Below are 21,226 nucleotides of genomic sequence, written 5' to 3' on the forward strand. Positions count from 1 at the left end.
TTTAAAAGGTTTAACATTTACTGGGCTGCGTTCAAAATCGTAGCTGCTACATAGTTGAACGGAAAGCTAGCCTAGCCGCTATGTAGATATTTGTAGCCTAAATATTTTATGCTAAGCATCAAATTTAAGATGGCCACCTTAGTTACCACTATGTAACAAACATGAAATCTATTTGCTTATATTGATATTTTGTTCATCCTTTAAGCTATAAAGAATTTTAACATGTATATTTCCGCTTGATATTAACAAATCAGGTCGATTTAATTAGCCTTTAGTTGAATATTTCCAATTTCAAATACAAGACCTAGCGGTCCGTTCAATAGACCTAGATATCCACGAAGCAGCGGCTACACTAGCAGCTACGATCTTGAACACAGCCCTGGCGTGCGACCAGTTTTCGTCGAGTACCATTTCTTGCCAGTACATTTTTGTCTATTATTTTATATGTTGAGAAAATGACGTCACAATGTACTGGCAAGATATGATACTCGTTTAGAACTGGTCGCATGCCAGTATAGATAGTGGGTTTTAACTCTAGCTCAGTTGGTATATTAATGGTAACTTCACTTGAAGAGTCTGAAGTTTGAGCCTACATGTATCCCCCTAACCTGTTGTGCCCCAAGAAATATCCAGGTCACACCAACATGTCTTCTTTGTAGGACCCCGCGCACTCGTATTTAAATAAAACTCTACAAATAATATTATTATTAACATCCCACATCCAGGAAATTCTGCCTGTTTTCTGCTCTATTTTTCGCATTTTAAAACAGTTTTAATTTATAAATTAGAGGCAAGTAGAAAAAAAATAACCATCTGCACAAAATTTATTTATGTACCGCTTAAATGTTTTGCAACAAAAAATACAAACTTTATTATTTAATTGCTCGCCCTCTCATACCTTTTTTCACTAGATGTCCGAAAAACAAGAAATTATATTGGTGTGGCCTCAGGTGAAATGGTAGTGTTGGATTTCGGAGAGAAATCTCATAAGAAAAAGTATTCTTGTTTGAGAAATGGACAAGTGTAGCTTACACCCTTTATTCAAAAGTGAATAAGGAAAAGGGGGAAAATGCAAAATTTTTATAAAAGGTTCAGTACCGCCATGTTCTAAAAGCACTAGCCTTTAATTAACCCTCGAGCTCAGTTGGTAGCGCATTAGGTTTTAACTTGAAGGGTCTAAGAGTTTGAGCCAATGTACATGCAAGATCATTCCCCTTATCTCGAAGTGTTGTACTATAAAAGGTGAAAAACCCACAACGGTCACGTTTACTGTGCAATAGTTTGCAAAAGTGTTGATGACCAACAAGCATCATTACCTGTATTCTGTCTGTTCAGATGCATAGCTGTGTTAGTTTTCCGAGCAGAAGGTTCACATTTTTTTTTTAAAGAAAAAGAGTTCTATGACCAACTAGGGACTGTAGATTCGTATTGTCTACTCAATAGCTATACCAATTCGACATTTAAGACACCCCTCTTCTAGTAAATCTCGCAAAATTAGAAGCCAGTTTTTCTTTTTCTCAAAAGTCTGTTTCAAGTGCAACATTCTTACAAGCAAATTAAACTTCAATAGCATTAAAAATAACAATACCTCATTTATTTCTATCAATGTTAAGCGAAGAAAGATGTGTTTTTTCCAAATATTGAAAATACAGAGCTGATCAGTCACAACCCAACACCAAAGCAGACCCTTAACTAAACCCCATGTGTACTAAGGGTCAGCTTTGTTAAAATTTTCGTCCACTGTTAACACCAAGTGTGAAGCAGACCAGTCTTCTCTATTCCTACTGCCTGTAATTACATGTAGCATCTACTTTCAGGGGTATACTTCTGATCGGTTTTCACTCTGTTCACTCTAATAAACCCCGAAAGTTAACCCAGGGTTTAGTTTGGGTTAACTTTCTGTTAGGTTGATCTGATCAGTACAGTAATCATTCAATTTGTGTCACTATTCAGCGGGAAAATGCAACATTTGAAAGTGAAAGACTTTATTGTCATAAGATGTACAATTAATCTTCCTCCTCCTCTGTTGTTCCCTTCTTGGCGTTCTTCCTCTTGACACGGCCTAAAAAAAAAGAAAACAGAAATCAGGATTTACTGATTCATTGTATCTGATTGTATGTTTCTAAATTTAGAGAGACAAAAACCTCAACAATCACATATAAAGCAATCATTTCCATATGAAGCGACCATTTCTATCTCCTTTTTTTTTTTTTTTTTTTAAATTGCTCAATTTTTTTTTAGAAGAATAAATTTACCTGGGCGTCCACCACCGTATGGTGACCTGAGGGAGAAGTCAATGTGTTTCTGGGAGTCTAGACGCACCACAAAGGATGGAATATTGACCACCTGCTTCCTGACTCTGTAATGGGAATGTTTCAGTTACATTGCTGTCCACAAATATTTAAATGCAATTCTGTGGAATCTAAAACGTCATGAACTCAAGTCAGGAACATCATCATTATCCTGGACAATGCTTTACAAATGACACTGATCGATATACCTTCATATTACTTCACAAGGAAAGGCACCGTCATCAAATTAGAGAACTGAACAAAGTTCAGAAATGACAAGTGGACGTTGAGAAATGTTAAATTTCTCAAGTGGCCCAACAGAATCTTGAACGCATGTTCTCCAAATCTCTAGTGCCAATGAACCTGGGAAATGTTAGACATTCTATAACCACACAGGGTTAAGAAGTGGCCTAACTGAAATTTTTATCTCATACTCAAAAATGTCACTCTCTTCAGCTGTAATACAAGGTCAATTTCATCAGGATATGGAGCATGTTTGAAACTGTTTAACATCAAGAAATGACAATATTTTATTCTTTCTGCCATTTCAAAGGAAATTGAGAATGCCTTAATATTAACCTGATGTGTCTCTGTCTGATGAGGACTCGAGCATGATGGATGCTCTTGGCAAGACCCAGTTTGAAGACCTGTGTTTGCAGTCTTCTCTCCAAGAAGTCTTCCAGTTTCAAACCCAGCACGTAATCGAGTTTCATTTTGCCTTCATCCAACACACCAATTCTGACAAGACGTCTCAGCAAAGCATTACCTGAAAAGAAGATACAACAACACAATGATATAACAGTGTATATCAGTATTCCTTTTTGTTTATAGACAAAGTAAAGATGCAGATGTAAATGGCAGATGTATCACAACATTCATCCAAAAAATTTAAAATATAGTTCAAGAAAATTTAACTCCTGTTACCTTCAAAAAGTCGTCTTTGGTCTTTCTCATCCAAGGTGAGCAACTCTCTGGCGGCCTTTCGTACTTTACCGAGAGTGTACTTCACGCGCCATACTTCACGTTTGTTTCTCAGACCAAACTCTCCAATAAGTTTCAACTCCTGGTCCAAACGTTCCTTCTCGAAGGGACGTCGTGGAGTTGTGTAGGTTTTACTCCTCTTGATTGGGACACGACCGGGCATTTTAATCTAAAATATATTCCATTATGTTTAATTTTTTGCAAATACTGAGAACACCAACTCCATAACCTCCTGCCCCCCCCCCCCCCCCCCCCCCCCCCGGCTTTTTATGACGTGTTTGTCAACTTCCGAAGAAACAATATATACCATTGTTTTGCGTAGTTTATTATGTTTGACTTAAATCAACAGAACAGTCTTTCATCGCTAAAATAATATCCTTACATTATGATAATGTCAGACGAAATAACCTTCTCGAAAGAGAAACACGTGCTTACCAATGGCGATCCCACATGGAAAAGGAAGAAAATAGTGCGATTGTGATAGATATTCGTGCGCTGATGGCAAGTTTTAATTATTCCATCAACTTGGTTATATGAGGGATGTATAAATATCCCTGTTAAGTGCTTTATTTCTGGGTGACATTTTGCAAGGATTTTAACAACTGATTAGTATTAAAAGATATTTTTTACGAAGACCTATTTTAACGACTAATTTAAAAACCAATCTAAACACGATTTACTTTTCCGGCTATAATGGAGTTGAGTGTTAGTGATATGGTTAAAAGAATAAAGTTGTTTAGAAATAATAAATTTTTCCATTTATACATTATGTTTTATGAAACAGGCTGGTTTAAGAGTTAAAAGAGAAGAACCGGTCTCTGATGTGACGTTAAAAAATGTTAAAAGCCACTGATCGTTAATATTTCAACTTGTATGTAAACTTAGTAACAGACATAAATGTTATTTATGTCTCTGGTAAATGAATAGTAGCTCATTTTATGCAAAATCAATTATTTCTTACTCAAAATAACTTTATTGTGTTTTGTAGTGTCAGGGGTTTATAAGATAATTTGTGTCTATATAAAAAACGAACATGATATTATTCATTTCAGTCAAAACTAAACTACGTAATGGCGAACTATATAATTGCAGTGTATACTGTCATGTAAAACAATTTTACACACGCTTCAAATAGAATATGAAGACACTAGTACCTGGTAATATAAATATTCCTTCTGGTAATTTCAACCCACAAAGCTGGGTTCATGTCCATCCATGATCATCACTATTGAGGTGAGGGGGACACCGTGAAGCTAGGGAGACCCCGATCGGTGAACACTACTCACTAGGCTAGAGAGACCCCGATCGGTGAACACTTCTCACTAGGCTAGGGAGACCCCGATCGGTGAACTCTACTCACTAGGCTAGGGAGACCCCGATCGGTGAACACTACTCACTACGCTAAGGAGACCCCGATCGGTGAACACTACTCACTAGGGAAAGGAGACCCCGATCGGTGAACACTACTCACTAGGCTAGAGAGACCCCGATCGGTGAACACTACTCACTAGGCTAAGGAGACCCCGATCGGTGAACACTACTCACTAGGCTAAGGAGACCCCGATCGGTGAACACTACTCACTAGGGAAAGGAGACCCCGATCGGTGAACACTACTCACTAGGCTAGAGAGACCCCGATCGGTGAACACTACTCACTAGGCTAGGGAGACCCCGATCGGTGAACACTACTCACTAGACTAAGGAGACACCGATCGGTGAACACTACTCACTAGGGAAAGGAGACCCCGATCAGTGAACACTACTCACTACGCTAAGGAGACCCCGATCGGTGAACACTACTCACTAGGGAAGGGAGACCCCGATCGGTGAACACTATTCACTAGGCTAAGGAGACCCCAATCGGTGAACACTACTCACTAGACTAGGGAGACCCCGATCGGTGAACACTACTCACTAGGCTAAGGAGACCCCGATCGGTGAACACTACTCACTAGGGAAAGGAGACCCCGATCGGTGAACACTACTCACTATGCTAGGGAGACCCCGATCGGTGAACACTTCACACTAGGCTATGGCCCCCAATCGATGAACACTACTCACTAGGCTAGGGACGTTAGCCTGGTTCCCAAGTCCTTCCAATTGTGCAATAATATTTTATAATCAATTGTTTTCAGTAATCATCATCCAATCATCATTTTCATCAATCAACAGTTACACCTTGACGCACCAGATGTTAAGTGTGACAAAAAGATCATCAAACAGGTACGTAGCAAAACAACCGTAACCATTTTTCCTATATTTTAATACAAAAAATTTAAACGAAATGCCCCGCTTAATTTGAACAGTGTTGAGAAATATCCATACAATATTAAATTATTGCCTAGATACCCCCTTCCTCAAGGGGTTAGGTACTTGGGAGAGGTGCATGATGTCAAGATTAGGATAATACAATTTGTGACGTCAAGATTACGACTGACGACGTCAAAATTAGAGTCGGTGAGGTCAAATTACAACTGGCGACGTCAAGATTAGGATTGTTGAGGTCAATAAAAGGCTTTCCTTGATAAAAAAAACAACAACAACAACAACAAAAAACCAAAAACAATCTATCTGGATCTCTAGCTAAGCAAAAAACAAACGAGTTCATAATTATCATTTAGTTTTATCCTCTATATATGATGGACTCAAATTAGAATTGAAAAACTTAAGCATTGAAATATTACGCTTTGTTCAAAATGCATTTTAAAAGAAGGCCTAGTTTGACGACATCTTCACGTCATTAACATACTTTGAAATTGATTCTGAAAAAGAATGAATAAAATGCAAAATTTTCTTTTAAATAAGTTCAATATAATGTTTTCTCCTTACTGTATTAAAGAAAATATATTGAAAATTATTTATGATAAATTATTTATGATAAAAAGCCGCATTAAATGCCACAGAGTAAAAAAAAGTTCGTATTACAAGCTGTCGTCAAAACACGCCTTTAATTAATTTACAAAATAATATAACGTTTCATTGGTCGATGACAAAAAACTTCAGATTACACATTCAGGTAGTCAATATTTATTGAATTTCCGTTTATTTTATCAAAGTGAACAGTTTGAATGATTGAAAAATGAATTTCGCTAACAAATTCAATAACATGGCATTTCTGAAACTTTGATGATAATTTATATGATATACATGCATAAAATATACAACATAACTGAGAAAGACATGAAATATTTGTCATAAAAGTAGTACTGCCACCACACACACAGTTACATTTAGAAAATATCCATCTAGTATGTATCTCGCATAACAGAAAAGACTAAGTATTAGTCGATGTTGAAACAAAAACCTTTTGTTTCTTTCGCCGTTTTCTCTTCTCACAAATTATTTGATTTCCTTCGGCAATCCTTTTTTGTCTCTCCTCCTCTTTGTGCAAAATATACGCCTCGCATTCGCAACTGATGACGTCATCAAGCAGTTTGATGGCGATTTTATCTCCATTCACTTCAAGTCCTTTGCTGACCGCGAATTCACACTCCGCCGGAGTAGCATACGTCACGATCCACCTCGTTCCCACATCCGCATTCGATGAGCGGATCGACAAAGGATCGTACTGAACGGAGCGGACCTTAAGACCGATCTGCGATTCCAGGATGTCGTTCACTTCAGTGTGGTTGTAATCGTCGTTCTCGCGGAAACTGAAGCAGATGGCGAACGGATTCGGGGTAGGACGGTGTTTGCGCATGTACATGGCTGGATGGACTCTGCAGTCGTAGTTCACTCTCTTCTTTACATCTTCCAGTAGGGAAAGTTTTGGAGGCTTTGGGGTTCTACAAGAAGCAAACGTATTAACTCCAATCACTTTGCCTTATGCGATATTGGTACCAATAACACTAGCTATTGAATATATATATAAAGTTTAAAACTCTTTACGCGCAGTAGCATTTATGTGTTCGTCCCCAAATTATAACATTGATTATTTAAGTATACACACTCTCGGTTCTATTAACAATAATGGCAAACAGATGTAAACTCAGGTCAAATATTGATGAAATTATTCCTTTACACTATACTCTTTAACTATTTCTATGTAAAGTTTTTCCGGACAATGTGTCCCTTTTGGTCGTCTGATAGATTTTCACACGCTGTTCTACATCATTTAAAAAACGAAAACAAACATAAGATTTATTGAGGCGGGGGTTATTTTTTTTCCCCATTCAGGTTTAAATTGTAGCCATGCAAAAAAAGTTATTGCAGATACACAATTGGTAAGTTAGGTCCAACTAGAATAATAGCTTAATTAGTAGCTGTATTCATTCGATTTGTGTCTTTGGGTATTTACACTACATTAAATTGCAACTTCGCAAACAACTGCACAAAGCAAAGTGTTCAACACGGCAAATCTTTTCCATTTGGACCAACTTAATTACCGTGAACTGTTATTTCACTTAATTTCCCACTTGATTCGCTAGCATATCCACCAAAGAAACCATTCCAACTGAAACCCATCGATTCAAAATTCGTATCTCTAGTTACTATTTATAAAACTTCGATATATATCACCTGTAAGCTGTCTGAAATGCTATTTTTCGTATGAAAAAAAAGAGAACAAAAATCACTATTGGGGTTACAATAATATTTATAATGTATTATCAAACTGATTTGCTTTGCTTTACTACTACTCATATTCACGCAATATGCACGTAGTGGTTAACTTCAAAATAGAAATAATTTATGCCAGTCTTTTTTTTCTTCTTCTTCTTCTAATGTCATGGTACATGTATTTGATAGGGTATGGATAGGGGGCTTGACACACAATTCGTTTGAAATATAAGTACTTAAAAAAGATTAGTTGAGAGTGCTTACTCAGGTGCTGTATTCTTTACACTGTCACCCACAGCTTGCTCCGGTTCACATAGACTCTCCACAGAAACTCTTTGGTGACCATCAGAACACAGGACGAACTTGGCTCGAGCGACGACCGAGGCCGGAGGCCGAGGGTCTGCTGCTATATTGTGCGAGGGAAGCCCTGGAACCCTTGATCCGCTGGCCTTTCTTTTTCTAACTATCCCCGCATCCTCTAACACGGCATTTGGCGTGCTACCAGACCGACCGTAAAGCTTTGGTAAATTGATCTCCTTGTTACCCGTTTTGCTCTGGTTTACACGTTCCCTGTCTGGAAACCACACGATATTTTCAGTGGTGTTTGTTTCACTGCTTCTCACCAGAGGTCGTCTCTCGTGGTGCGTGTTCGAAACCTGCCAGCGGTAGACTTTTCGAACTGGGTCATATGAACCCTGAGCTGTGGAAAGGGCTTTCAGGACACTTGCCATGCTATCAGCACTTGGAGCAGGCAGTCCGGTTCCGGAAACTCCTTGGTTTAAAAATCCAATGTTCTTCAAACGCAGAGCCAATTCCATATCGTAATTGGCCACGGAGAACTCACTTGACCCCCCATACCTCCGTCGAGGAATCCTTGGATCCTCTCCCTCTCCCGACATAACAATCATTGCTTGACTTGAAGTAGGCATTTTTGTGACTTTTTCGTTGTTATCTCATCAAAGACTGATTATATTGTGGCGTCAAAATCATTATGACGTACGTGTGACGTCCAAGGACGATTTGCCCCAGAAACGATAATTCGTAAAAGATTTTCTCCAAATAATTTAGATATTGTTATTTAAAAACAAACACACACACAATTTATGCTATAATTTATTGTGTTTCATGCTTTTGTGAATATTTATGTAATACGAAGTATAATTATAAACTTTTTTTTCATCGGGATCGTGATACAAAGAAGCTCAACCCGAAGTGCCGGGTTATTATTTATTTTTTAACGAATTATTTATTATGATAAATATATATTCGTCCATTTGTTTTATACGTGTAAATTTTTCAGAACATCGTCGTACTAATTGACAATTTGTCAAAAATCCTGTTTATTAATCGTATATCGTTATTTGCAAAAGGTAATCCGAATTTTCTCTTTCTTTTTACAAGGGACTGTCATTGTCGGTAAAAGCCACACAAAAATTGGGAGTACAATGAAACATGTGCGACTGCTGTCTGTTATAGGAAAGACGTTTGGGATAAGCGAGCAAGGCCTTGTTAATGGCTGGGTCAAGCGATGCTGCAGATGTTTATCTTCAGGTAAACTTAACGTTATGTAACTTCATTGATTTCATAAACTTGAAAAGATATGATCGTTGTTACTATAACAAACCATTATTATGTGACCAATTTTTACTATTGTGTCTCTTCAAACCCTCTATTTCAGGATCATCTAAATCCAACTTCCAAAAAGATAGCCACACAACAGAAAACTACAAGAAGATAATGAGAAAAGTTCCTCAATCTGGTGGGTTGTTATAAATTTCTGTTTTCTATTGTTATATCTTTCATATTATTTTTATTTTTGCACAGAAAACAATGGCACTTTTTCTGAAAACTTGGTTTTGACGTTTTGACATCTAGATTATGTAATATACAAAGTGTCGCTAAGACCATCCTTATTAAAATGTTTGTTTGGAATTGCCGCCTAAGGTGGACCGTTTTTAGAGCCAGGAGGGAGGGAATTGTTTTTATCAAATTGAAGTTTAACTAATTAAAAATAAGTAAAAAAATTAAAATCTTCATATAAAAGAAAAGTTCTTCTGTTTTTTCAATTAAATTTTATTTTGGCCTAATGGCCTATTTGTAATGCGTGACACCCCCTTCCTTTTTTAAGCAATTGACATACATGTAGTTCATGTATTATGCAGGCATATAGACATACACTAAACAAACTTTACTAAAATTTCATTACAATTAATGAATTGAAGTCTTGCAATGGTTTTATTGCAAGTGTTTTAGTGTTTAAATTCAAGTCAGCAAATGGACTTTTAAAATTTACTTGGCAGTGGTGGTGGTGACAGCAGGGGAATTTGACATACTGAAAGACCGCTGGATAAAAAGAGGAATGACGTGTACTTCTTTTACAAATGTTTCCTACCAACCTCCAATTGTGTCCATCTGTATAAATAACCCAAGGTATAGAAATGTTTGGGTGAAAATGAAAAAAAAAATTAAAGCTTTAATATTCATGACAAATAAAAGAACAATAAATTAATTTAGTTGATTAATTTATTGCTCTGTTATTTGTCAGGAATAAATAACCCAATTAAGGTATATATAGAGATAAAATAATATTTAAAAAGTAGATAATTAAAATTTAAGCACTAGCTGACTTCATTTTACTACATGTATTGTCTTCTAGTTTTTGAAAAATCAGTTAAAACATTAAAATTTGATATTAAAATCTTAATTGTGCCATTCCAGCCATATGCATGAATTGTTGTTGAGAACTCAGCAATTTGCCATCCATGTGTTAAAGCAAAACCAGGTGAGACAAAAATGATAATTTAGAAAATCCATAATTTTTCACAAGTTATGTGCCTATTTACTTGTTATGAGGAAAATGGCAAATTATGTGCCCTTAGACAGCAACTATTTTCTGATGCTGAGTCAATTCAAAATGATTATGTTATTTCAAACTTCAATGAAATGTTTTTTTTGTGGTTCCAGGTGGGATATGGTTTAGATTTTTCAAAACACATAGAGACAGAGGAATGCCAATTCAAAAATATTCCACATGCATTGACAAATGAGGTAGGTCTTAATCAAAATCGCATATAAAGACAGTTTTTTTTTATTAATATATTATCGTAATGATCAAATCAATGACCTTTTTTTAAAAATCTTAATGAAAATCATTTTGAGCTTTAATTCTCTGTAAACACAAAAATTGAGAAAAAAATAATTTAAGGATAACTACAAGTACATTCCTTTTTAATAATGCAATGATATGAAATATGGTGCGTTAATCTGTGTGATAAATTTGGTGACTCCCTTTCCAGGGTATTCCCATAATTTACGACTGTGCGGCTGTTATGGAGTGCCGCGCCCACTCCGTACACACCGTGGGAGACCACCATGTCTGGTATGGCAGCGTGTTCAATGCTGAAATCAGCGAGTCCGAAGACAATCCTCTCCTGTACTACATCAGGTCAGAGGCTGTGATCAAAACTGACATTGTAACACTTCATTGGATTAAATAATAATTAAATAATAAATAATCTACCAGTATACCATATAGAGATTATTGTTAAAGTTACAATATGATTTATGTGCAAAACATATCAGTAAGTTTTAGAAAATTTAATTGTAAGGAGTGAATTTCAATGTTAGTTTTAAAAGTATTACATAACTAGTATTAAACAAAACTTGACACAATTTACTCTTTGTTATAAACTGCTTTATAAGGTGTTTAATAAAATAAAGAAAGAAGTTGTTGCTCTTGGGCAGTGAAACGCTATCTAAATTTAATGTTTTGCAACAGATAATATTGCTATGAGTAATAAATTGATTACTTGTAGTTATCAATTATTTGTAATTTCTTTTCCTTGTAGATCGTTTAGGTCTGTTGGAGATGAAATATTTATACAGGCCTTCGAGGATGCCACTCTACCTTTTGAGGACTGGACTCACGAGGCACATCTGAGGATGGCCTGGAACTACATCACTGAGTACGGCAAAGAAGGAGCCATTCCTCACATACGGTGAGGTTGACATACAATCAGTGTTATCGAACCGGTTTAAGGTTTATCATTCCTCTGTACTTCGATAAATTCCTGTTTATGATTAAAAGAAATTTAAAAGATAAATTATGATTAAATGGCACACAATTTCAGCAAATTTTGACTGAAGCTGACTTTGATAAACTATTAATTATAGTGATCTGTTTTCAATGTGACCGAGTTATCTCTCTTGAAAGATGGTCTTTGTACTTGAGTGTATAACATTATTTTATTTTAGACTTGGTATACAGAATTTTAATGAACAAAACAAAGACAAGGTACTTTTATTAAAACTTTTTTCTTATAGAATTTGATTATTTATGTTTGATAAAACTGATGCACACTGAGGACAGTATGATTTTTTGCAAACAATTGAAAGGGTAACCACATTTTACTACTTGGTAGGTCAAGTTTGGATTCCACGAAACCATCACAATGTTCTACATAGCAGAGGTCGCCCACGCCATAAAGAAATCCCCAGGGGTCTCCTCCTTTGAAGAGTTTTTGGAGAGGAACCGCTACCTTCTAGACAAAACAGTCATAGCTCAGTACTACTCCCACAATCACCTGTACTCAGACACTGCCAGACATCAGTAAGTACTGGTACTGGGTACAGAAAGCACTCGCATTATAGTAAAGCAATGTTAGATAAGAAGTAAATACATGTACATTCAATAAAGTATACTAAAGTATATACACTCAAACCTCGTTATCTTGAACTAGATGGGACTGGTACAAAAACTTTGAGATATCCAAGTATTTGAGAGATCGGTGTTGGAGATATCGAAGTTCAACTGTATTAATTTTTTATTTGCTAGTATATAATGGAATAATTTGATGATTTTTCCTGATTCCCCAAAGAAATATCTTTATAAACTACTGCTTGAAAATATAAATGGAGAAAACATAAATGCAATGAAGCCTCAAGCAATCAAAATAGCTCGGAAATGTGAACCATTTCATGGAGTGGCACCATGCGCGGATCTAGAGGGGGGGTCGGGGGGGTCCCGACCCCCCCTGGAAAATGAAAATTTATTAAATTTACATAGTAAAATTATCGCGAAAATATGCCTCGGACCCCCCCTGGCAAACACAATTATCCTTCGGACCCCCCCTGGAAAAATTTTCTGGATCCGCGCATGGGCACTATAAAGTAATGTGTTTCATTGATAGCATTTTGGTATGATTGTGCAAATTTTAGCTTTAAAAATTTCAAAGTATATGTACCAGCATTGATATGAAGAAAACTATGCACTGGTATGACACTTTTAACATACAATGTTTATTTTGTATTACAGATTTGTGCAACCAGATTTGAAGCAACTTCCAAGTTAATGACTAGAATTTTAGATATCAAAAGCTTTCATTTTTATACCCCCCACAAACGAAGTTTGGGGGGATATATAGGAATCACCTTGTCCGTCTGTCCGTCTGTCAGTGCAATTGTGTCCAGTCCATATCTTTCTTATGGAGAAACATTGGAAGTTCTTACTTCACACAAAGATTGCTTATGACCTAAGGGTGTGTCATGACCTTGACCCAAGGTCATTAGGGCAAGGTCAAGGTCACTGGCAGAAAAAATACAAAATTTGTGTCCGGTCCATATCTTTCTTATGGAGAATTATTGGAAGTTCTTACTTAACACAAAGATTGCTTATGACCTAAGGGTGTGTCATGACCTTGACCAAAGGTCATTTGGGCAAGATGAAATTCACTGGCAGAAAAAATACAAAATTTGTGTCCCATCCATATCTTTCTTATTGAGAATTATTGGAAGTTCTTACGTCACACAAATATTGCTTCGGACCAAAGGGTGTGTCATGACCTTGACCCAAGGTCATTTGGGCAAGGTCAAGGTCACTGGCATAAAAAGTGCAAAATTCATGTAGGTCATTATCTTTCTTATGGAGAAGCAGTGAATGTTCTTATTTCACACAAATATTGCTTATGACCAACAGTTTTAAAAAAATAGAGCAGTTGTTATTTATAGAAAATGGCCGGTGAAATAGATTCATCCAATATTTTCTATAATTGGAAAAATACACACATTATGATTATTATCTTAGCGGGGGGTATCAATTGTGAGCTTGCACACAGTACCTCTAGTTATTCCATATGCTACAATCTTGCTTTTTTTACAATTTATTTCATGTTTGGGTAGATACATGCTCTCAGGAATTCAGATTCACCAATAAATTTATACATTAAAAGGTCATATGAAACAATTTTTTTGCATGATTTTCTTATAACTTATTTGGATTTGGCTAGTAATGAGAAATTGGGAAATATGTATTTGTAAATGTTATGGTGGTTTAATAAAAACATGCACCCAGAATAAATGATGTGGAAAAAATAGTAACAACTAAAACGCTTTAAAAAAAAAAAAAGAGTGTCAGATGTCTAGGCCACACCAATATAATTTCTTGTTCATCGGACATTCAGTGAAAAAAGATAGGAGCGGGCGAGCAATTAAAAAATAAAATTATTTTTTGTAGCCAAAATTATCAGGCGGTACAGAAATAAATTTGAGCAGACAGTTATATTTCTTCTATTTGTTTCTGATTTAAAAATTAAAAACTATTTTAAATGTGAAAAATATAGTGGAAATAGTACAGAAAACAGGGCAAGATTTCCTGGATGCGGATAATTAGTTATGATATTATTTGAATAGTTATAGTGAAATTGGACCACGAGGGGTCCGATGAACGAGAAATTATATTGGCATGGCCTTATGTGTGTGTGATGTGGAAGGGGCGGGGGGGGGTGATGTGTGCTATACCTGTATATGTCTTTTTGGACAAAAAAATGGTATGTTTTATATACCAGTATTTTGGTTTGTTTTGTGTTTTATTTTACTCCATTGAAAGCTTGTCCTAACTTGCAATAAATCATCTTTTTTTTTTAAAGTTCATGAGTTGTTAATCTTCATTGAAATAACTTGAAACATGTAACACCAATACAGGGATATTAAAATGTTCAACAGACTGCATGTATTATGCAAAATCTTCCAAGGTTGTTATAACCGAGACATAAATAACAGTATATATACGTCCCTGGTTATAATTAGATGTTTATTTTTAACCTGATAACTTTACCTTGTATTTTATAAAACAAATGCAAACATTAGATAAAATTGAAAAAAAAAAATATATTGTTTCATATGTATTGTGAGAAATTTAATTTAATAATCTTTAAAATTTGTCAAAGAAGTATCTTGATTCTATTTGGGCCGACGAACCGTTCCATCCATACAAGAAAACTGCATATTTATTGGGCACAAAAGTTTCGCCTTTTTGGACTTTTAAATAAAAAATTGAACATGTGTCAATTTGATTACAATTATATACAAATAAGAAATCTAATTTTTGGTAATATATCTGGTAATTGAAGGACACATATTTTATAATCTATAAACTGCGTGAAGAATACTAATGAATTTTTAACACAAATAAAAAAGAACTCATTCAAATCAAACAAATATTTTTAAAGAGATACCACGACATATTTCATAAATTCACGCATTTAAAAAAAGTTAATTATAACTCAATCTAGATATATGATATGTTAATTTATCCCCCACCCATCATTCTCAAATGAATTAATCGATTGTTTAAATCGATTCTCGTTTCGCCATAATCGATGTATAATTATTTTTTTGTTGCACAGCACTACTGCAGTATAGATTAGTAAACAAATAAACATATAACTTTTAGCATGTACTGTACTTTAAGCAAAACTGAAACTATCTATAAATAGGTCAGGGAATTTCCATTTTTGAAACGATTTTTGACTAGGGACAAGGAGTTGTCCTGGGTCCGATTTTACTTAAAGAAAACCCTTTAAAACAACCTCTAAAAATGAGCGGAATGGACATAGATGTAGAGGAGGATGAATGGGCGGACCTATCAATCCCGGAGGGTCACGAGGCATCCATCAACGAGCCCCTACCGTCTACTGATCAGACCCAGAATGCGTCGGGAGGGTACGTCTTCAGGACAGTGGACATAACTCGACTACGTCGGTTTCTGTGTATGGGGACAGAGGGTGGCACCTACCACGTGCACACCGGAGAGATGGTGCTGACAAGGGAGAACGCAAACTGCATCGCCAGGTAGCTATATATATATATATATATATATATATATATATATATATATATATATATATATATATATATATATATATATATATATATATATATATAACATTAAGTTCATATTTAATAAGGTTTCTGTATTGACGATCGATAGACCATGTATTAATTATGTACTGATACTTTTCTTTTATAATCTTTGATACCTGTCAAAGCCCCCCCCCCCCCCCCCCCCCCCCAACAAAAAAGCTGCTAAATATGTAGACTATAGCTGTTCGGAATATTACATGTATGTTAATCACTGTTAAAAATAAGAAAAAAAAAATACCGAAAGTTAATAAATGTTCAGGGCATATTTCATGAAATCCACGTTGAGTTGATCTTCACAAAATTTCGGTCATCTTTACCAAATCCACCTCCAATTGCCTGTGCTGTAATATAGAACAGCATAGTTTGCTATCTAGATCTGTTTCTATGACTTGCGTCTAGCTGCCCTTGCACTGCACTGACCAAGGATCAAACGTACCCCCCTCTCTCTCTATCTCTCTCTCTCTCTCTCTCTCTCTCTCTCTCTCTCTCTCTCTCTCTCTCTCTCGTGGAGATCAATAGGCCACCGCTGCAGTTGTGCAGCTAGTTATATCAGACTGATTAAGCATGCGTGACGTGTAATTATAACATGGATAAGTATTGCTGATCTAAAAATATTTATATTTCATTATTTTGTTTAATTACAGACTCATCAACAGAGGCGAAGGATCACAGGTTGTGGCGACTATAAAAGAGTTCAGTTTGCAAAACAGAGCTTGCAAAGCCGACCCAATCCTATTTGCTCTTGCTTTGTGTTGCCGCTGTAGTGACCTTGAAACGAAGGAAGCAGCTTACAAGGCCCTGTCAGATGTCTGTCGAATTCCAACCCACCTTTTCCAGTTCATCAAGTTTGCCCAAGAGGTGAACCCTAATGGGAAGGGATGGGGAAGAGCTCATCGTAAGGGGGTGTCCATGTGGTACGAGAATTACGGGAATAAGAAAGGCGGGAATCTCTTATTGGCCTACCATATGACCAAATACAAGGCAAGATTTGGATTCACCCATAGAGACGTTTTCCGTCTGTGCCATATCAAAACGAGCTATGATGCCTTGGGGTACCTGGTTTATTATTTTTGTCATGAAAACGGTCAGAGAGAAAGCGACTGGGAGATGGCCCTAGCAAGAAAAGAAGAAGGACTCCCGCACTTGGAATTGAAAAAAGTTGCCGCTCTGGTGAAAGTGTTTAAAGATGCCAAGAAGTGCACTAACGAAGAAACGATGAAGCGAATGATTTTGGAACATCATCTGGCTCGAGAGCATGTGCCAACTGACCTGTTAAAATCAAGAGTGGTCTGGGAGGCATTGATGAGGCATATGCCAATGACGGCCATGATAAGAAATTTGGGCAAAATGTCTAGTCTTGGTCTGTTGGAATCTGACAGCTTTGGAGAATCCCTTGCAGAGGATAAGCTGAAAAGCAGAGATCTATTGAAATCGGCTAGAATTCATCCTTTTACCTTATTGGTGGCTCATAAGGCTTACTCCAAAGGCCAAGGTGAGTTAGGAAGGCTGAGATGGCAGGTGAATCCGAAGATTAGTGATGCATTGGAAGAAGCATTCTATCTTTCCTTCGACTACGTAGTCACCACAGGAAAACGATACCTTCTGGCGATAGACGTGAGTGGTTCTATGAATGCCCCCGTCATGGGAACTCCGATCATTACAGCCAGAGATGCGGCAGCTGCCATGGCAATGTTAACCGTCAGAACTGAACAAAGATGCGATGTTGTTGCTTTTTCTGGAAATCAGGACGGTGTCACCGAATTATCCATTTCGCCACAGGATGACCTCGATACAGTTTTGGAGAGAATCTCTAGATTGCCATTCGGGTCAACAGATTGCGCTGCTCCAATTTTGGACGCAATTCGAAGCAAGAAAATGTACGATGTGTTTGTGGTGTACACTGACTCGGAAACTAATGTTGGCTCTGTTCACCCTTCAAAGGCCCTGAAAAATTACCGCACCGTATCCGGGAATGCTAATGCTCGGCTCATTGTGTGTGGATTGGCCAGTAATGGATTTTCTATCGCAGATCCAGGCGATCCATTGATGATGGATATCGTTGGATTTGATTCCAGTGCTCCAACAGCTATCCACCAGTTTGTGAAAGGAAACATTTAAAATCATAAACTGAGAATCGGGTTTTGTTAACATTAGAGTAGGAGGGGGTTTAAGTGTCATTTTCCAGGTAACTGACCTAGAGGTCTCCATGAAAGGATTTTTTATGCTTACAAATATTCTGAAGTCTTTAAAAGAAACCCTGTAATAATCGTATACACTTTATAAGAATGTCCCCTTCCCCTTTAGTACCGTCGTGTCTTAAGTTAAAGGTGACACTGGGCAGAGATGAAACTGACAATGAAGATATCTAAATAAAAATTGCCATGATGTACATAAAATTTATCATTTCCTGTTATTAATTTAAAAAATCGTTTGTTATAAAGGAATATGTTTTGACAGCATTCAACTTAACTTTTGAAGATTTTTTTTATAAATAGATATCGATGTTATGTTTAAACAATCAAAATACATGTAAACATGTTTAATAATAAAAAGAGATTACGTTTTCTAACTGTTGCTATGACTTCTACATGCATAACATTAACTCCTGGAAATGCCCATCGTATGTTTGAGAGGTCTTTCGATCTAATCTATGTTCGGCGTTTGGGCTTTGTTTGGTGTGTAATGTTTAGAGTGGGTTTGATGCGTCCGGAGCCTAAAAGGTGTAAGCTTTACACGGTATAATTTGTGTCAATTTTTAATGAAAGGGAAAACGCGGGTTTTTTTTGTTTACTTATAATTAAAGTTAACCTTTAATCTGTAAATTACAATAGTGAATTCTATCTCGTTGCAAAGATATAGAAATTATTATTTTATTTTCTTGCCTGGTAAGTAATTATTGGTGTAGGAAGAGCGAAACTACGAAAGACGAATAGGGCCACATAAAAAAATATTTTTATCTCGTAATTACGAGAAATGATCTCGTTATTACGAGTTAATTATCTCGTTATAACGAGAAAAGATCTCGTTATTACGAGTTAATTATCTCGTTATTACGAGAAATGATCTCGTTATTACGAGAAAAAATCTCGTTATTACGAGTAAATTATCTCGTTATAACGAGAAAAAAATCTCGTTATTACGAGTTAATTATCTCGTAATTACGAGAAAAGGTCTTGTAATAACGAGAAAAGATCTCGTTATTACGAGAAAATATCTCGTTATTACGAGTTAATTATCTCGTTATAACGAGAAAAGATCTCGTTATTACGAGTTAATTATCTCGTTATAACGAGAAAAGATCTCGTAATTACGAGAAAAGATCTCGTAATTACGAGAAAAGATCTCGTTATTACGAAAAAAGATTTATATAAATGGTGCATTTCTGAAAACACCTGCAAGTCGACTGGTTCACTATTTTCTTTCCATAAACGTTAATTCAATTCTGATTAATGTTTAAATAACAATGGACATTATTCATTAATTTTTAAATAAAATGATCGGATTTGACATTTAACTAATATGAGTAAGTGGAAAGAACTTCATGTAATTCTCATTTCATCTTAAATATTACACTCCGAAGTAAATACCAGGTAGCCTTTGTCGTTAAAACACAATTCTATTGTTACAGTTGACTTTAATGACTATGTAGTTTCAATCATTGATATACAGGATTTACCTGAATTGTATTCATACACAACCTATATGTATATTGAAAATAATTGATTTTGTATATCAACATTTTGGAGTCTGAAAACAAATTACATGTATCCTTCTAATCAATAAATAGTTCAATCAATTCATCAATCAACCTGCTTTGCTCCTTCTTCTGAAACGTTAAAACTGATTGGTTCGATTTTATATCAAATTCTGTTTATGCTACTAAGCGATGATTATGCTAAGTATGTGTATAATAATAGACATTGCAGTAGTTCATACACTTGACATAAAGAGAATAGAATAATGAAACGCGCCATTTTGAAAAAGATCTTTTCTCGTAATAACGAGATCTTTTCTCATAATTACGAGATAATTAACTCGTAATAACGAGATCTTTTCTCGTAATTACGAGATAATTAACTCGTAATAACGAGATCTTTTCTCGTAATTACGAGATAATTAACTCGTAATTACGAGAAAAGATCTCGTTATTACGAGTTAATTATCTCGTAATTATGAGAAAAGATCTCGTAATTACGAGAAAATTAATTCGTTATAACGAGATCTTATCTCGTTATAACGAGATAATTAAGTCGTAATAACGAGATTTTTTCTCGTAATTACGAGAAAATTAACTCGTAATAACGAGATCTTTTCTCGTAATTACGAGATAAAAATATTTTTTTATGTGGCACTATTCGTCTTTCGTACGAAACCGACCTCAATAATTGCGCATGTCTGCGGAAAATCAGATGGCCGTTATTATTAATTGTTTTCTATTGAAATTAACTATACGTCACGATTTTTATATTCATTTGCATGCGTTTATGAGGAAAGTGATACGCTTGTCATATTCACGATACCCTTACTTTGCATGTTTAAATAGGATAACACTCACACGGACTATAAATAGACCGAAGGGGAAACGCATGTACGTCATTGTTCCAGGGAAGTATAAGCATATGCCCACATGCTTGTGTTTTTGTTTTATTTGGTTTGTACCCGTATAAAACACCAATTTATGCTTTACTGAAAAAAAATTATACCCGTTCCTTCATGAAACTATAACAATTCTGAAGGTCTTGACGTCCCATCCGCCATTTTATTATGATAGTCTAATATCGATATCACGTGATAGATTGATATTAAAAAGGAAGCATTAATATCCTGGCGTGAAAATAATTTTCTTTGTGGTTTAAAAATTGATATCTTTGTTACATGATCGAATTGTGAATTGTAATTTACAGCATTAGGGTAACTCATTTAACTTTTGTATGTAACCAAACGCATGCATTTTCTCCGTCAATCAAAACTGAAGCAAATTACAGCGTGCATGTATAGCTTGAAAAAGTTTCCTGTATAAATTCTAGTCTGGCACAGATACAGAGAATCGTGATCATATACATGTATAACTGAACAAAAAAGTCCTATAGCTGGTGCCCTAGAAATGTCCAATACCCGATAAACAAACCTAGCTATGGAATTTTTTGTCTTTTTTTCTTTTAATTCATTTCTTGTGTTTTATTTTGTGTGGGCTATTC

At 35.8% G+C, this 21,226-nt stretch overlaps 4 protein-coding genes across 5 annotated transcripts; 2 read left to right on the plus strand and 2 right to left on the minus strand.

The window, feature by feature from the left end:
• Positions 1–1,968: 1,968 nt before the first annotated feature.
• On the minus strand, positions 1,969–3,837 carry LOC128166919 (40S ribosomal protein S9). Its single transcript, XM_052832377.1, has 5 exons — positions 3,708–3,837; positions 3,216–3,441; positions 2,871–3,057; positions 2,256–2,359; positions 1,969–2,062 (listed from the first exon to the last, which is right to left on the minus strand). The coding sequence occupies exons 2-5, from the start codon at positions 3,433–3,435 to the stop codon at positions 2,007–2,009; spliced, it is 567 nt and encodes a 188-aa protein (XP_052688337.1). The 5' UTR covers positions 3,436–3,441; positions 3,708–3,837; the 3' UTR covers positions 1,969–2,006.
• A 1,518-nt stretch (positions 3,838–5,355) lies between these two features.
• On the plus strand, positions 5,356–14,744 carry LOC128166918 (uncharacterized). 2 transcript variants are annotated; one of them, XM_052832376.1, is made up of 11 exons: positions 5,356–5,495; positions 9,231–9,380; positions 9,508–9,588; positions 10,130–10,259; positions 10,548–10,611; positions 10,794–10,877; positions 11,126–11,274; positions 11,678–11,827; positions 12,084–12,123; positions 12,251–12,438; positions 13,144–14,744. In XM_052832376.1, the coding sequence occupies exons 2-11, from the start codon at positions 9,275–9,277 to the stop codon at positions 13,178–13,180; spliced, it is 1,029 nt and encodes a 342-aa protein (XP_052688336.1). In that variant the 5' UTR covers positions 5,356–5,495; positions 9,231–9,274; the 3' UTR covers positions 13,181–14,744. The 2 variants fall into 2 exon arrangements, with proteins under 2 accessions (XP_052688336.1, XP_052688335.1); XM_052832375.1 differs by lacking the exon at positions 5,356–5,495 and adding an exon at positions 8,999–9,048.
• Positions 5,576–8,989, minus strand: LOC128166917 (uncharacterized). The gene is made up of 2 exons (XM_052832374.1): positions 8,094–8,989; positions 5,576–7,057 (listed from the first exon to the last, which is right to left on the minus strand). Exons 1-2 carry the CDS (start codon positions 8,756–8,758, stop codon positions 6,547–6,549), a joined length of 1,176 nt encoding a protein of 391 aa, XP_052688334.1. The 5' UTR covers positions 8,759–8,989; the 3' UTR covers positions 5,576–6,546.
• Positions 14,745–15,602: 858 nt separating the features above from the next.
• LOC128166719 (RNA-binding protein RO60-like) lies at positions 15,603–18,602 on the plus strand. The gene is made up of 2 exons (XM_052832042.1): positions 15,603–15,956; positions 16,673–18,602. Exons 1-2 carry the CDS (start codon positions 15,703–15,705, stop codon positions 18,144–18,146), a joined length of 1,728 nt encoding a protein of 575 aa, XP_052688002.1. The 5' UTR covers positions 15,603–15,702; the 3' UTR covers positions 18,147–18,602.
• The last annotated feature ends 2,624 nt before the right edge of the window (positions 18,603–21,226 follow it).

This window comes from Crassostrea angulata, chromosome 10, assembly GCF_025612915.1.
Source record: "Crassostrea angulata isolate pt1a10 chromosome 10, ASM2561291v2, whole genome shotgun sequence".
NCBI classification, from domain to species: domain Eukaryota; kingdom Metazoa; phylum Mollusca; class Bivalvia; order Ostreida; family Ostreidae; genus Magallana; species Magallana angulata.